The sequence below is a fragment of the Neolamprologus brichardi genome, chromosome 9 (assembly GCF_056152115.1).
Source record: "Neolamprologus brichardi isolate AB-2024 chromosome 9, ASM5615211v1, whole genome shotgun sequence".
NCBI lineage: Eukaryota > Metazoa > Chordata > Actinopteri > Cichliformes > Cichlidae > Neolamprologus > Neolamprologus brichardi.
The window spans coordinates 41,070,204-41,086,116 of NC_142112.1; the positions used below are offsets into that span (position 1 = coordinate 41,070,204).

Consider the following 15,913-nt stretch of genomic DNA (forward strand, 5'->3'; position numbering starts at 1 on the left):
ACATGTCTGTGTGTGCACAGGTGTGTGTACGCACAGGTGTGTGCACATGTCTGTGTGTGCACAGGTGTGTGTGTGTACATGTGTGTGTGTAGGTGTGTGTGTGTACATGTGTGTGTGTACATGTGTGTGTGCACAGGTGTGTGTGTGTACATGTGTGTGTGTACATGTCTGTGTGTGTGTTACACCTCTGTGTGCACAGGTGTGTGTACATGTCTGTGTGTGCACAGGGGCCCAGTTTATCAGTGTTTATTATCAATGTATTTTACAGTGAAGGTATTCTGATGTCACAGCCGGCAGCCGGCAACTGAAGGACTTAACCCTTTAAGACCTACCATAGAACCAAGTCCGCCAGAGCTTATATTATATTTTTACATGCTGTGGAGCCATTTTTGGGGAGCATTTCAAGTTGCTATACATCAATACAACCATTACAGCCTAGATTTTAATAATATGTATGAATTAAGTGCATAGTGATTAAATAAATTGCAAAAAAGTGCAATAAACTACAAAAAAATTGAAAATCGTTTTTGGTTTTTTAACATATATTTCTAGTTAGAGAAATTTAAGAGGCTTATCCCTCAAAACTGTAAATACAAAAAAGTTGCACAACATAGTTTCCCACCACAGGAAATTTAATTTGAGTGCCTTCATAGTTTTATTTTTGAAATACACCAATTTTTATACACTGCAGGAAAAACGAAAATAAATATTATAATGCAAATTTGCAAAAAAAGCAGCATATGCATCAAAATAAACTATTTCCAGCAGTGCAATATGAGTCCTAAGCATCCCAGAAACCACACAGAAATTCAGAAAGTCAAACATAACTTTTAAAAACACCAGTATAGGCTCATTGAGGCCTGGACGGTAAAAAACTACATTTCCGCGAAAATGACGTCACTTCCGGTTTCGGGCAGGTCATGGCGGACATGCGATAGTTCATGCTGAGTCTAATCCAATGTAGGAAGTGTTATGAACAGCTGATCGGATCGGCAAAGCGTGTTTCTGGAATATTATGTTTTTGTTGCTGCAAGCGCTTTTTATGCAGTTTTTGCAAAGCTATATGTGGAAGGAAACCGTGACCGAGGACAAGCTGATGGCATAAGATGTAAGTACAACTCCTCCGGTTTCATATGCAAAAAAAATTATTGCGCTAGCTCACGTGGTTGCAGAGCTACCGGGATTTAAAAATAGTTACGCAAAACAGAGCGTGCCCGCTCTGACCGGTTTTAAAGGGTTAAAGCTAAAATATCTTTATGTTACACCTGTGCACACAGAGTTTTTTGGAGATTTTAGTTGGAGTTGCAGCAGCTCTCTGTGGCTCCTGGAGGAGACGTAGACGGGGGACTCACGCTGGTGAAACTACGTCGGTGAGGATTCAGCACGGCACTCCCCTCCATTCACCTCGCAAATCTCCGCTCTCTTCCAAACAAAGTCGACGAATTACTGCTCTTAGACCGGACTAACAAGGACTTTGCATGCTCTGCTGCCCTCTGCTTCACTGAAACCTGGCTCAGTGAGCGAGTCCCACACGCTGTCTTAAATCTGCCGGGCTTCACCGGGCGGACTGCGAAATGGAGCTGTCAGGGAAAACAAAGGGTGGTGGAGTCTGCTTCTACATTAAGGAAGGTTGGTGTACTGATGTCACAGTGTTACAGAAACACTGCAGCCCACACTTGGAAAGTGTTTTCATCAACTGTAAACCTTTTTATTCACCGCGGGAGTTTTCTTCCTTCATGCTGGTCGGAGTTTACATCCCTCCTCAGGCCAACGCGAACAACGCACTGTGCGAGCTGGCTGACCAGATCACCCTGGAGAGGAAATTCCTGGATTCCTTTACAATTGTGCTTGGGGATTTTAACAGAGCAAACCTAAACTACGAACTCCCTAAATACAGACAGCATATAGACTGCCCCACCAAGAACAACATCATACTGGATCACTGCTACACCACTCTAAAAGATGCCTATCGCTCTGTGCCCCGGGCAGCTTTGGGACATTCTGATCACTGCCTGGTCCATCTTATTCCAGTTTATAGGCAACAACTCAAACGTGCGAAACCTGTAGTTAAAACTGTGAAGAAGTGGATTAACGCAGCAAAGCAGGAACTGCAGGACTGTTTCGACTGCACTGATTGGACAGTTTTTGAAGCTGCATCTGAGAACCTGGATGAGCTGACGGACACTGTGACATCATACACCAGTCTTTGTGAAGATGTGTGTGTGTGCCAACAAAGACCTTTTGCACATACAACAACAATAAACCATGGTTCACTCCTAAACTCCAACATCTTCGTAAGGCCGAGGAGGACGCCTACAGAAGTGGTGACAGGTTCCTGTACAAGCAAGCCAGGAACACACTGACCAAGGAGATCAAAGCAGCCATAAGCATCTACTCCCAGAAGCTGGAAGAACGGCTCTCAGCCAACGACCAAGCGTCAGTGTGGAGGGGCCTGCAGGAAATCACCAGCTACAGACGCCCCCCACCCACTGAAGCAAACAAAGACCTGGCCAACGAGTTAAACACTTTCTACTGCAGGCACCCCCACCCTCCCCAATCCAGACCCAACGACCACCCCCACCCTCCCCAATCCAGACCCAACGACCACCCCCACCCTCCCCAATCCAGATTCAACGACCACCACCACCCTCTCCAATCCAGACCCAACGACCACCCCCACCCTCCCCAATCCAGATTCAACGACCACCACCACCCTCCCCAATCCAGACTCAACGACCATCACCACCCTCTCCAATCCAGACTCAACGACCACCCCCACCCTCCCCAATCCAGATTCAACGACCACCCCCACCCTCCCCAATCCAGACTCAACGACCACCCCCACCCTCCCCAATCCAGATTCAACGACCACCACCACCCTCCCCAATCCAGACTCAACGACCTCCACCACACCTCTCACCCCCCTTTCCTCCTCCCTGAAACTCAGAATACACACCGAGGATGTGAGCCGACTATTCCAGAAACAGAAGCCCAGGAAAGCCCCCGGACCAGACGGTGTCTCACCCTCCTGCCTCAAAACCTGTGCTGAACAGCTGGCTCCCATCTTTACCCGCATCTTCAACAGATCCCCTGGAGCTGTGTGAAGTTCCCTCCTGCTTCAAACGCTCCACCATCATCCCTGTTCTGAAGAAACCCACCATCACAGGACTGAATGACTACAGAGCTGTCGCCTTGACGTCTGTGGTCATGAAATCCTTCGAACGACTGGTGTTAGCCCATCTGAAGGACCACCAGCTGGACCCTCTGCAGTTTGCCTACCGGGCAAACAGGTCGGTGGATGATGCAGTAAACATGGGGCTGCATTACATCCTGCAACACCTCGACCGCCCGGGAGCTTATGCCAGGGTCCTGTTTGTGGACTTTAGTTTGGCTTTTAACACCATCGTGCCTGAACTTCTCTCCTCCAAACTCTCCCAGCTCAGCGTGTCACCAGCTACCTGTCAGTGGATCACCAGCTTCCTGACAGACAGGAAGCAACAAGTGAGGCTGGGGGAGATCACCTCTCGGCCCCTCAGTATTGGTGCCCCTCAAGGATCACCTCCAAGGACTCGGCTGTTAAACTCCTATCCCTCAACTCTGCTCCCCCCCCTCACCATATCAGACAGCCCTGTGTTGACTGTGGAGATCTTCAAGTTCCTGGGTACCACCATCTCCCAGGACCTGAAGTGGGAGACCAACACCAACTCCATCCTCACAAAGACCCAGCAGAGGATGTACTTCCTGAGACAACTGGGGAAGTACAGTCTCCCACAGGAGCTGCTGATCCAGTTCTAAACTGCAGTCATTGAGTCTGTCCTGTGCTCCTCCATCACAGTCTGGTGTGGTGCAGCCACTAAACAGGAGCAGACTGCAGCGGACTGTAGGGCAGCAGAAAGGATCATCGGCGCCCCCTGCCCTCCATCCAGGACCTGCACCTCTCAAGAACCAGGAAACGGGCAGGGGAAATCATCACAGACCCCTCACACCCTGGACACAGACTTTTTGACCTGCTGCCCTCTGGCAGACGGTACAGAAGCCTGCAGACCAGGACCACCCGACACAGGAACAGTTTCTGTCCCCTCGCCATCTCCCTCCTAAACAGTTGACCTGTCACACTGCTCCCACTGCCAGACTGCAACTGCACCTTATGTACATTCTGTGGTATTCATTCCACCCCATTCATTTCCGTATTTTATGTATATAAGTTTGGATTGGTTATTTATAGTTGGTTTACACAGCTTTGTGTATGTATGTGTATGTATATATAGACACGCGTGTGTGTGTGTGTGAGATTTACATTGCTGTGCTTGAGCAATGCACATATACATGGCCAATAAACACGACTGTGATTCTGATTGCTCAGCACGCTGGTGATGCTATGGTCCCTGACACGGGTTGTTGCTAGGTGGACGCAGGTCTAACGTCGTCCTGACGACTGTAGCTTAGAACGGGCTTCCCTTTAGACGGTGCGATGACGCAGATCACGTGATGAGGTTTGTTGTGGATTTTTCCAGCAGGTCTAATATTCCCGTTCAGTTTGTTCCTGTCAGGATACCAGACTCTGATACTCTGTCCAACATGCTTACACTCACGTCCTGATTCGCTCTCTTGTAGATCAACATTATCCACAAAATTCTCCAATAGAAAAACACGACTGACCTCTGACCTGGACTTCTACACCAGCTCCTTCATTTTGTCGACATTAATCAACAAATTTACCTCCCTCCTCCACCCACGTCCCTGAGGTAAGGTGGGGTCAGAGTTCCTCTGAAAGGAAACAACTGAAGACAACTCTGTGCTGTGTCAGTGTCAGCGAGCTGAGGTCACGGCGGCCTGAGGTCACGGCGGCCTGCACCTCGTGTAGATCCTTTGTTCATGTGCATGTTCAACTACATCGTAACAGCTGGAGAACAGCTGCACTGATGGAGCTGAACTGTAGAGGTGTGTACACAGAGGTTTGGAAATAACGAAGGATTTGATGTGTGTGTGTGTGTGTGCGTGTGTGTGTGTGTGTGTGCGTATGTGCGCGTGTGTTACCTTCTCTACAGCAAAGGTCCGGATCACGTACTCAGACAGCAGCTGAGTCTCGATCAGTGTCACCTTCATGTCGCCGTAGATCTCCGTGTCATCAGGCCAGTACTTACAACACTTCACCTACACACACACACACACACACACACACACACACACAGGATTAAATTGCCTCATTAATTAAACAGAAACACAAACAGAACAAAAGCAGCTGATATTAAAATCTCATTAGAGGCTCCGCCCCCTCCCCCTCTCCTCATTAACAGCTAATTACTGCAGAGCTAATCACACTGTCACCACGACAACCAACGAGGTGAACAGGGAGGGAGGGGTGAGAGAACAAATCAGGCTAACGTGACAGTCTGTGTGTGTGTGTGTGTGTGTGTGTGTGTGTGTGTGAGTGAGACAGAGGGAGATAATCAGGCTCTATCCCAGAAGCCCCCCTCTGTAGAGGAGGGGGGCAGTTCCCCGGTGCCTTCTCGGTAATGAGAGCTGAGCGACGCCCGCCTGCAGGTGTGTGTGTCTGATCTCAGGTTCGATCCTTTATTTTCAGGAGGAAATGGCGGCGTGTTTATCAATTTACAGCGCGATTCACAGGAGCACGCCGTGAGTTTCCCACAATGCTGAGCAAATGCGATGAGGTCACACAGCCACTACCCAATAGTTAGAACCTGATCACGCCACCCTCAGAGACGGACGGCTGTGAGGAGCAGTGCGTCCTCGAGGATGCAGTGCCGCTACGCTGCAGCGGGAAAGTCAATGCTCAGAGAAGACGCTCACTGAATTACTGTCAAATCTGAAACACGCAAAGTGTATGTGAAGGTTTTGATGTTGACCTAGGTGTCGTCCACATATCTGTACCAGTGGCTGGGTACTCTTACTTTGAAAGAGCCAAGTGTAAGTTTCTGGACCTCGTTGTTGAGGTCGGTGGAGTTTGTGATGAGTTTTTTTAATTCCTACAACTGAAGAAGCCTTTCCGACCCACAGGTGCACGTCTGTGAGCTGTTTACTGCAGGTGACCGTGAGTCAGAGCATGAGAAGAATAACAGGAGACATGAGAGCGGCACTCTGGGAAACGGAGTCCCAAACTTCATCAGCAAGGAAATAACAACCAGATGGCTGCACCGATCCACGTGTGTGTGTGTGCATGTGTGTGTGTGTGTGCACGTGTGTGTGCGTGCTCACCCGGCCGACCTCCACCAGGTTGGTTACCATGACGATGGCGGCGGTATTCTCCTGCCAAACCATCCTCCAGAAATCATACACCGTCTCCTGCATGGGACCTGAGACACACACACTCAGGGTAAACTTCATATTAGACTGCAAAGCTCTACATGAATCATAATCACTCTTTTAATTAATTAAAATGAAGCGCACGCACACACACACACACACACACACACACACACACACACACACACAGAAAATATTTTTAATTACTGTTGACAGTCTGTGTTTTGACGAGCTAATTAGTTCATGCTAATCCATTCCTGTCCTCAAGTGTTTTACAGCGAGAATCTGCTGTGAGCACACACACACACACACACACACACACACACACACACACACACACACACACACACACACACACACACACACACACACACACACACGTTGCATATTCATGCTCACAGACTGACATGCTGGCCCAAACACTGCTGTTTGTTCAGGACGATGGATTTCTACCTGGAGATCTGATCTGTTTGTGTGTGTGTGTACAGTCAGTGTCAGGTGATTTGGCGCCACCTGTGGTCAGAGGTGGAACTTGTTCTGTTGTTCTGGCTTTCTGAGCAACAACAACACATCGTGTTAGGGATGCAACGATACCAATTTTTTCAAACCGATACGATACCGATACTTGGATCTGAGTACTTGCCGATACAGAGTACAAAAAACGATACTTCTACCACACACACACACACACACACACACGCAATGAATTGGAAGACAGGTTTTATTTTATTCTCTGCCGATAAAAAATTAAATCTTAATAAAAATGACCACAAAAAAATTTAAAGTGAAAAATAAGCACTTCTGTTAAATTATTGCAGAGTCTCCACATTGTAATTTTACAAAATATCACTGAACTATTGGCACTGTCTCGAGCTTTCAGAATAATAAATAAACACTTCTGTTTGGAATAAAATAAATACAAATTAGGTTTGAGAATAAAATAAACTTTTAAACTATTGCAGAGTGTCCATACTGTAAACAAACAAACAAACAAAATAACGAAAGTATTTGGCATTGACGAACAAACTCCCCATCTGCCCGTGGATCATCAGTCCACTGTGCCGTTAAACCACGGACTGACATCGCGCACACACTGCTTGTCTTTACCTCTTCAGAAAGTTTTGGCACCATTATCTCCCTGATTTTCCACGACCGGCATTGGCTGGTCATCCAGAGCGATAAAATGGGTCAGAGCCTCTGTTATTTTAACTGCCCGTGGATTTTCTCTTGACATTTTTCATCGCTTTTCCAAAACCTGAGTTAAAGTTGGCTGTTCCACACTGCTGACATTTTGTTTAGCCTAGCTACAGCAGCCTCCAGTTTCTCTTTTTTATCTGGAGCTGCCAGTCTCACTCGTCTAACCCTGTGCCTGTTTAGCGCGGGATGTCCCCCTAGTGGCCAATCTAAAGAACTACAACAGAAATGACAAGCCACCCTCTGATTAATGAAATAAGTTAGTATCGGTTCATGGTATCGGTTAACTTTTACGAGTATGAGTACACACAAATTTTACAGTATCGGCCCCGATACCCAATACCAGTATCGGTATCGGTGCATCCCTACATCGTGTGTTTTAATATTCATGACTTAAAACTGAAACTTTCCGAATTCTGCTTCAAATAAATAAGTGAAGTATGAAACTACAGTTCCCAGAATGCTTTGGCACACGGACCTGTTGGCTCTCAGGTTGGATGTGACTGTGAAACTGCAGGAAACCTAAAATCTCTCAGATTCTTTGTGATTTTTTTTGCTGATGTTGTCCTCAGAAAGAGTCTGAACAACACGTCTGAACCTTAACATCCAAAACATTCCAGATGTTATCGAATGCAGTCAGTCCATCCATTTTTGATGGATGACCGTAGCTCCCCCCTCCCCCACACTGAGGCGTCCTCCATCTCTGACTTACCGTTAGAATACCAACCAAGCTCTCACTATGGTTGTACTGGGGCCAAATGACCCATAACAATGGGCCAGACACCCAACACTCCTGAAGAACCCTCTACAGGGTTCTCTGAGTTTGTTCTCCAAGTCCAAAAAACATAAGTAAACTTGGGCAAACTCCCATGGACCGTCAAATATCCTCGAGAGTCCAGTGTTCTGCGAGCAGGACGAAAACCCCCTTGATCCTCCTGAACCTGAGGTTAAAGTAATGGAGGGACTCTCGTTTCCAGCACCCTGGCATAGACTTTCACCTTCTTAAACATGGAGCCACCACCTCAGTCTCCCAATCCAGATCCGCCGCCCCAGATCTCCCTGTTGCAGTAGTGGTGTGTCAGGCAGGACAGCCTACCAAATCCAGAGCCTTCAGGAACTCGAACCTCATCCACCCTAGGGGCCATCAGTAACATTACCCCTAGTGATGGGTGAGTGGTCCCCCTCCTCAACGGACCCTGCTTCCATTACAGAAGGTGTGACTATGGAATTGAGCAGATCCTCAAAGTGTTCCCTCCACTGCATGACTATATCTTCCTACCACCACTGTAGACAGTGTGTGTAGAACACCTCATTCTCCTGAATAAATGGCACCGCGACAGCTGACAGCTCCAACCGAGTGTCACGTAGCTGCAGAACCAATGATACGATTACAAAAATCCATCAACCTGCGACCTACAGGGTGCAGTTATGAACACATATTCAAACACGGTATTCATTGTGGACCAAGTGTAGCACAGAAGCCCAATAGCAGGACACAACTCGGGCATGCTGTTCTTTCCATGCACACCCCTCCAGGTCACACAGTCATTGCCCATGTGAGTGTTTAAGTGTCTTTCCAGCACCCCACCCAGTGACTCTAAGAAGGCTGGATACTCTAAACTGTCCTTTGGCGCATAGGCACAAACGACAGTCAGAACCTATTCCTCCACCTGAGGGCGCAGGGAAGCAACCGTCTCATCCACCAGGAAAACCCCAACATACAGGCAACAAAGCAGGGGATGCAAGTGTACCCACCCCTGCCCACCACATGTCAACCAGGGCAACTCTAGAGTGGAACAGAGTCCAGCCCAGAACACTGGCTCCAGAGCCCGAGCAAAGTGTTGAGGGGAGGCCGACTACATGCAGTCAGTACCTCCCAAGCTCACGCACATCTCAGCCTCAAACCCACCACAGCCTAAAACATTCTTAATAAACATATTTAAAAAATAAAAGCATTGTTCAACCAAAGGTAAGATTTTATTTGACTCCTACATAAATGCTTCAGCCTCCTCTTGTCAAGGCTGAGTAGCCAGAGAGTTTTTGGAGCAGACCCAAATGCAGACACAAGAGAGACAGAACCAAGTTTAAGGAAAGCAGAGCCATTAATTTAGGCTGAAACACAAAGGTACAAAAGTAAGAGAGAAAGCAAAACCAAGGGCTAAATCTAAACTGGGAAACTAGGAACTGGGACAAGTTCAGACAACCTGACAAAGAACAAAGGAAGACAGAGGACTCAAATACATGGAGGCAATGACAGAAGTAGAAACATCTGGGAAACACAGCTGACACAAATGAACATGGCACCACCAGGGAAGCAAAAGCAGACAGAGGAAGGAAGGAAAGGCAGATGAGAGAGGGACATGATGGGGTGGAGAACATGGAACAACACACAGGAAGGGGAGATGGAAATATAACTAAACAGAGCACTCCAAAAAGATACTCAAAAACAGTAAAATACTACACACAAAGAAATCTCAAAGCACTGTCAAAAGGTGACACCTCTAATCTGCTTCACTCAGCTGATTCTCACAACTCTGCTGGAGTCTTAAGAGTTCTGCACAATGTACAGGTCAAGGGCTTTTATTGTGAAAGAGTCGGTGCAAGTAGAAGCATATATTGTTTGTCTGGGAGGGATTGTGCAATGTCACGTTTCCTGCGTCGACGTAACGCCTCGGCTCGGGTTTTTTCTTTAAAAACATCACGAGCAGCTAAAGAAGAAGAAGCTGAGGGTTTCTTACCCTGAGTGGCGATGTAGTGGTTGGGTCTGTGGTAGCCCTGAGAGGGGGAACAGAGAGGTTATACCCACACACACACTCATGACCATATGAACAAAAACATGCTGTGTGTGTGTGTGTGTGTGTGTGTGTGGGTGTGTGTGTGTTACTCACGTCTACATAGTTAGCGTTGATGTAGTCCGAGCCGCCGCCTCCATCCTGAGGCTGCAGACGCACACGAGAGTGATCATCTGACACACACACACACACACACACACACACACACACACACACACTGTTAGTTCGATCCTCAGTTAAATAAAACATCTAATATTAAATTAATAAAGTTTTAATTACAGTTGTTCAATAAAATGATGAAAACTGTGATGTTTTAAAATGATGACATTAACTTTAAATAATAACTGAATAAAAAAAATGAAGATAAATTTAATGAAAGAAAGTAAAAACAAATCAAAGTTGGAGCTGAATTGTTCCCGTGTCAGCGACCACAGAGCGCCCACATCTGACGCCTGCAGCACACTGGCTGTCATTCACACAGATAGGTGTGTGTGTGGGGGGGGTGTGAATGTAAAATGTGTCCCTGCAGGCCACCGTAGCTCACAGCCTCGGCCTTCATCACACCTCATTAGCATAATTACACGCCACAGGGCCCTGTGTGTGCGCGCGCATGTGTGCGCGTGCATGTGTGCGTCCTGATGTTCTTCAGCAGCTGTCAACACCGACTTTGTGGGACGTCAGCTGAGCAGTTACATGATGTGTTTGTGAGACCTGGGGCAGTGTGATGATCAGAACTGACACCAGATCCGCCTGATGGACACACACACACACGCACACGCACACACGCACACACGCACACACGCGCACACACGCACACACGCACACACACGCACACACGCGCACACACGCACACACACACGCACACACACACTCACACGCACACACGCACACATGCACACACACACACACACACGCACACACACGCACACACACACACACACACACACTCACACGCACACACACGCACACACACGCACACACGCGCACACACACACTCACACGCGCACACGCACACACACACATGCACACACACACACACACACGCACACACACGCACACACACACACACACGCACACACACACACACACACACACACACACACACGCACACACACACACACACACACACAGCTTGTCTGAAACTGCAGGTTTTCTCTCTGACATCGTTTTATGCCACCTGACTGATTAGCGTCTGGTTTCTCTGTAACTTCCTGTGATTGGTCTGAAAGCCGAAAGCTTCAAAGAAAAGTTTTGACACCAGGACCAAACAAGATCAGTTCACTCTGAGTCCAGCTGTGGGAACTAGTCACAGCTGGACTCAGGGCTGGGCTCAAACTGAGACATCAGTCTGGACCTCAGGAGGTCAAAGCAGCAGCAATCACACAGCGCAGAGTCGGTGACACGAATCGTAGCCATGATGGAAAAGTAAAAGAGGCTCTGCTGAACTGCACTGACTGCTGACCAAGGACTGTTTGGGAATTTAAAGAGGACTATCAGCTCCTGGAAAGTTCGAGTACAGAGCCAATCCAGGATCTAAGGGGACCAACAAGTCCTACATCAAGTCAAAGACAGAGACCAAAGGGAAGACTTGGAAACACAGTCCCGGGACAAGTTCTGGGACTCTGTCTCCATATCTTTATATCTATATAGCTTTTGTAACCGTGCTGCTGCCATTTTGATGACACGAGCGCAGGATGGCGTCAGTTTTTACCGCCAGTGTGACGAGCTCTCTCAGGTCACTCTGAGCTTGATAAAAGGAAGCTGTCTGGGAACCAAAGCCTCCTCCTCCTGTCCCCGTGCTGCTGTGCAGGTATGAGAATCCTGCAGCGAGACGCCCATAACTCATGTCAGACCAACACCTGAGGTCAGCGTTCCCCGTCTCATGCTATTAACTGTCCGTGGACACAAACAGCTGAAATCAGCCTCTATGACGGCCCGCTACGGGACGCAGGTGACGTGCACGGGTACGTACAAGCAATGATGTTGCCGTAGCGATTCTTCATGCGGTTCTCGTCCTTCTTGGCCGAATCCCAGGGAGCGGACTGTCCCTCAAAGAAACTCTGGAAAGACACAGAGAGGGGGGTTAGTTTGAAGGCAGCGAGTGATGAATAATGCAGAGGACGTGTTTGATTTCTGGTCCGTGCCTGAACCACACAGACGCCAGTTTTACGCTCTGAGCAGATGATTAGGTCCAATTAGGAGCAGGCAGCTCAGAGAGACGCCCCAGGCTGCAAACACGCTCTGGTCGCTGCGCTTCCACACAAAGACTTCACCTGTGTGCGTGCACCGATGCTTCACACCACCAAGAAGCTCCAGATTCTCTGTTGTGTCACTGCACATGCAGCTCTCACAGTTTTTGTGCGTCTTTGCTGTAATTTTGTATATTCCTGCATGTCGTTGTGTGTTCTCGTGTTTGTTGGGCTGCTCTTTGTGATTTGACGTCTCTTTGTGCGTCTGCATCACGGATTTGTGTTTGTATAAATGTGTGTCTTTTGTTTCTTTGTGTTTCCTCTGAGGAACATTTTGCTCTGCAGCTGTGTGTGAGTCTTTTTGTGTGTGTCTCTATCCTAAACTGACAGAGGAATCTTCAGCAGTCACAATCATACACTTGTGTGTCTGTGAAGGTTCTCAGTCATCCAGGTCATCGTAGTCCAAGGAGCTTGCAAAGAAAAGCGTCTGGACTTCTTTAAGTTGCTCGAAGACGTTTCACCTTCATCCGAGAAGCTTCTTCAGTTCTAAGGTCAAATGGTGGAGAGTCCCAGATTTAAGCTTTGTGGAAGTAACCCACCAAGAGGGACAAAGGACCCCTGATGATCCTCTAATCGCCTGAGCCAAGGTGTGAAACTGGGTGTGGGTCCCAATCAGCCAGGGTTTCGGGTGAGCTCATTGTGAAACCTGGCCCCACCCTATCATGCGAATTCCTGAGGTCAGATGGTCCAGGATGTGAGTGGGCGTTAAGGCGTCTGGGAAGGATCTAAAAACCCAAAACCCTGGCTGATTGTGACCCGTTTTTACACCTTGGCTCATGTGATTAGGCACAGGATCGTCTTCAAGCAACTTAAAGAAGTCCAGACGCTTTTCTTTCCAAGCTCCTTAGACTACGGTGACCTGGATGACCAAGAACCTTCACAGGCCTCCAGGAGAGACATCCCTGCATTACTCATGTGTTCCTGAACAGTAAAAAGCATAAAGCATGCTAGTGCAATACACAAAGGGAAACGTATTTTGTTAAACTCTTAAGATTTGGTTTTAACTGTTGATGTTATGCTCTTAATTCATAGTTGAGTGTGTTGTGTACATATTGTGTATTTTAATTTACAAAAGTGGTTATTTCTTGCGGCAAGTGAACTTCCAGTAGATGTGAAAAACTTTGGGTTCCTGAAAGGTCTTGTAAAAGTCAAAGGGCGAAATTCACTTAAAAAAAACTTTATTGATAACAGAACACTTTTCATTACTTATAACTCCTGTTTAAATGTTCATTAGGCAAAGATATGGCAAACTCATGGAATGAAAGTATTCTATACAGTTTGTTCAATGTTGTGTGACTCTCCAGATATAAATGAAAAGTGTGTCTTTAGAGTTGGAAATGCTTGCCTGAGTGTCTTTTATTTAGGTACATTTCTATTTTAAAAATAAAGGTAATTGTGACTATTAAAATTGTTCTTCATTATATTTTCATGTAACTTTGTTATGAAAAAAAAAAAGTCAAAAGGAACCATTGGCCCCCAGGCATCTTCACTTTATAAAATTTGGCCCTCTTTGCAAAACGTTTGGACACCCCTGCCTTAGACCATACACTTGTTTGTTTCACCTTCTCCTGACTGTTGAGTTGATCTACTGTGGGGGTTTTTCAGTCGCATTATTCACCTTGTTTCTGCCCACTTCATGACCTCGTTGGTCTTTCAAGTGGTTTTACATTGTCTCATATCTACAGTCAGTTTGTTGGGTTTTTGTGTTGTTTTCTACTCTTTGATAATTGGCGGAGACCTGACTTGCTGGTTGGACCCTATTTTGGATCGATCCTCGTTAAAACCAGGACACCAGAGAAGCATCCACCTGCACCGCTGTCAGCTGATCTCCCAGGATGGTCGGCCTGATGGTGCTGAAAGCACTGGAAAAGTAAAAAAAACATGACCCTCACAGCGCTCACCGGCTAGTCCAGATGGGCGTAGACACGATTGAGCAGGTAGATGATGCCGTCCTCAGCTCAAAGGCGGGGCCGGTAGGCAAAATGAAGGGGATCCTGATGTGGTCTGACTACGGCTCGGAGTTGGTCCAGAATCCAGTGATGGTCTTCATGCCCCTCCACACCTCGCTCATTCTGTTCTGGTGAAGTTTCCACTCCAGCTTCGTCCTGTAATTGTCCTTAGCCTCTCTGATCTTGTCCTTCAGTAACACCTGGATCCTTCTCACCTCCTCTTTATTATTTATTTCTATAATTTATAATCTCTTTCTGCTATTTGCACATTTTTTTACTGTAAATTAAATAAAGTTAAATCTGTAAATTTTGTATAACCTGTAAATTGTAAATACTGTAAAACCACTGTCATTTAATGGTCGGGCATTGCATTGTACAGCTACACGCATTTCACCTCATGTCATACTGTGTATGGTTGTGTGTGTGACAAATAAAGATTTGAATTTGAATTTATTGCCCCCTCTGAAAGCCCTCTTCTTGTCGTTGAGGAGTGTACTGATGTCCTTAGTCACCCACGGCTTGTTATTTGGGTAACAATGGTCAGTCTGAGCTGGAATAATGGAGTAGGTGCAAAAAGTTATGTAGTCAGTGAGGCTCAAAGAGTGTCTCCTCATTGGTCATCTCGAAACAGCCCTGTAGTTCTGCTAAGGCCTCCTCTGACCACCTCCATTACAGTCGGTATGTCCATGGGTCTGGCCAACAAGCCGGCAGGCATCAGAGCGATCAGCCGATCTCTGGAGTAATCAAAGCGTGTGGTGTAGCTGCTGCAATCCCATTCCTCAATGAAACTAACAGTTCCACAACAAGGAGAACAAAGACTTGCTCGACCCACATGTTTGAGAGAAAGCTATTAAAACAAAATAACACTAATACTAAGTAAAAGGAAAAATAGAGAAAAAGTAGGAGCAACTGAAACAGGCTGCATGCAGGTTGACGAATGCGCAGTCATGCATATCAGGAATATTTTTGGATCTATGAGAGGAATTTGGCACTTTGGCTTCTTTTGAGGAAATTAGACAGGTCGGAGGACTGCGAAATATCTGGCTTTTAGCTTATTTAGATGACAGGCATCAATATGTACATATAAGCAACACAGATTGTGGTTTATTAAAGATGACGGGTTGGGGTGCCACAGAGCTCACTGTTTGGAACAATGTTGTTTACATGATATATCTATGGTTTACATTTCTAAGTGTTGGTTATTTGCTGATGACTTTTTTGTTGTGGGAATTTTCAAGCAGCTTCTGGAAACAGGAAATGGTTGATCTGCTCTGTTCATGTTGGAAATACAAAATGAATAATATTTGGAAACTGCTTGCTAAAATAACCACAGAAAAATTACAATGGATTCAAAACTGACATGAAACTAAATTCTTGGGAGTTATTTAGATAATTTATGTAGTTTACATTTTGTCAAAACTGAAAAGTCTAAATCTATTTATTTTGTACAAAGTCAAAGACTTTG

General features: G+C 46.5%; 1 protein-coding gene across 4 annotated transcripts in view; it reads right to left on the bottom strand.

Moving 5' to 3' along the window:
- LOC102779429 (receptor-type tyrosine-protein phosphatase mu-like) overlaps positions 1-15,913 on the bottom strand; it is a 166,578-nt gene that overhangs the window by 20,795 nt on the left and 129,870 nt on the right. For all 4 annotated transcript variants that reach the window (XM_087846659.1, XM_087846658.1, XM_087846657.1 and 1 more), the window contains 5 exons: positions 12,223-12,310; positions 10,347-10,423; positions 10,197-10,233; positions 6,217-6,314; positions 5,038-5,154 (listed from right to left, as the gene is read on the bottom strand). In XM_087846659.1, the coding sequence (XP_087702785.1) occupies positions 5,038-5,154; positions 6,217-6,314; positions 10,197-10,233; positions 10,347-10,423; positions 12,223-12,310 (417 nt within the window). The remainder of the gene's footprint in view (positions 1-5,037; positions 5,155-6,216; positions 6,315-10,196; positions 10,234-10,346; positions 10,424-12,222; positions 12,311-15,913) is intronic.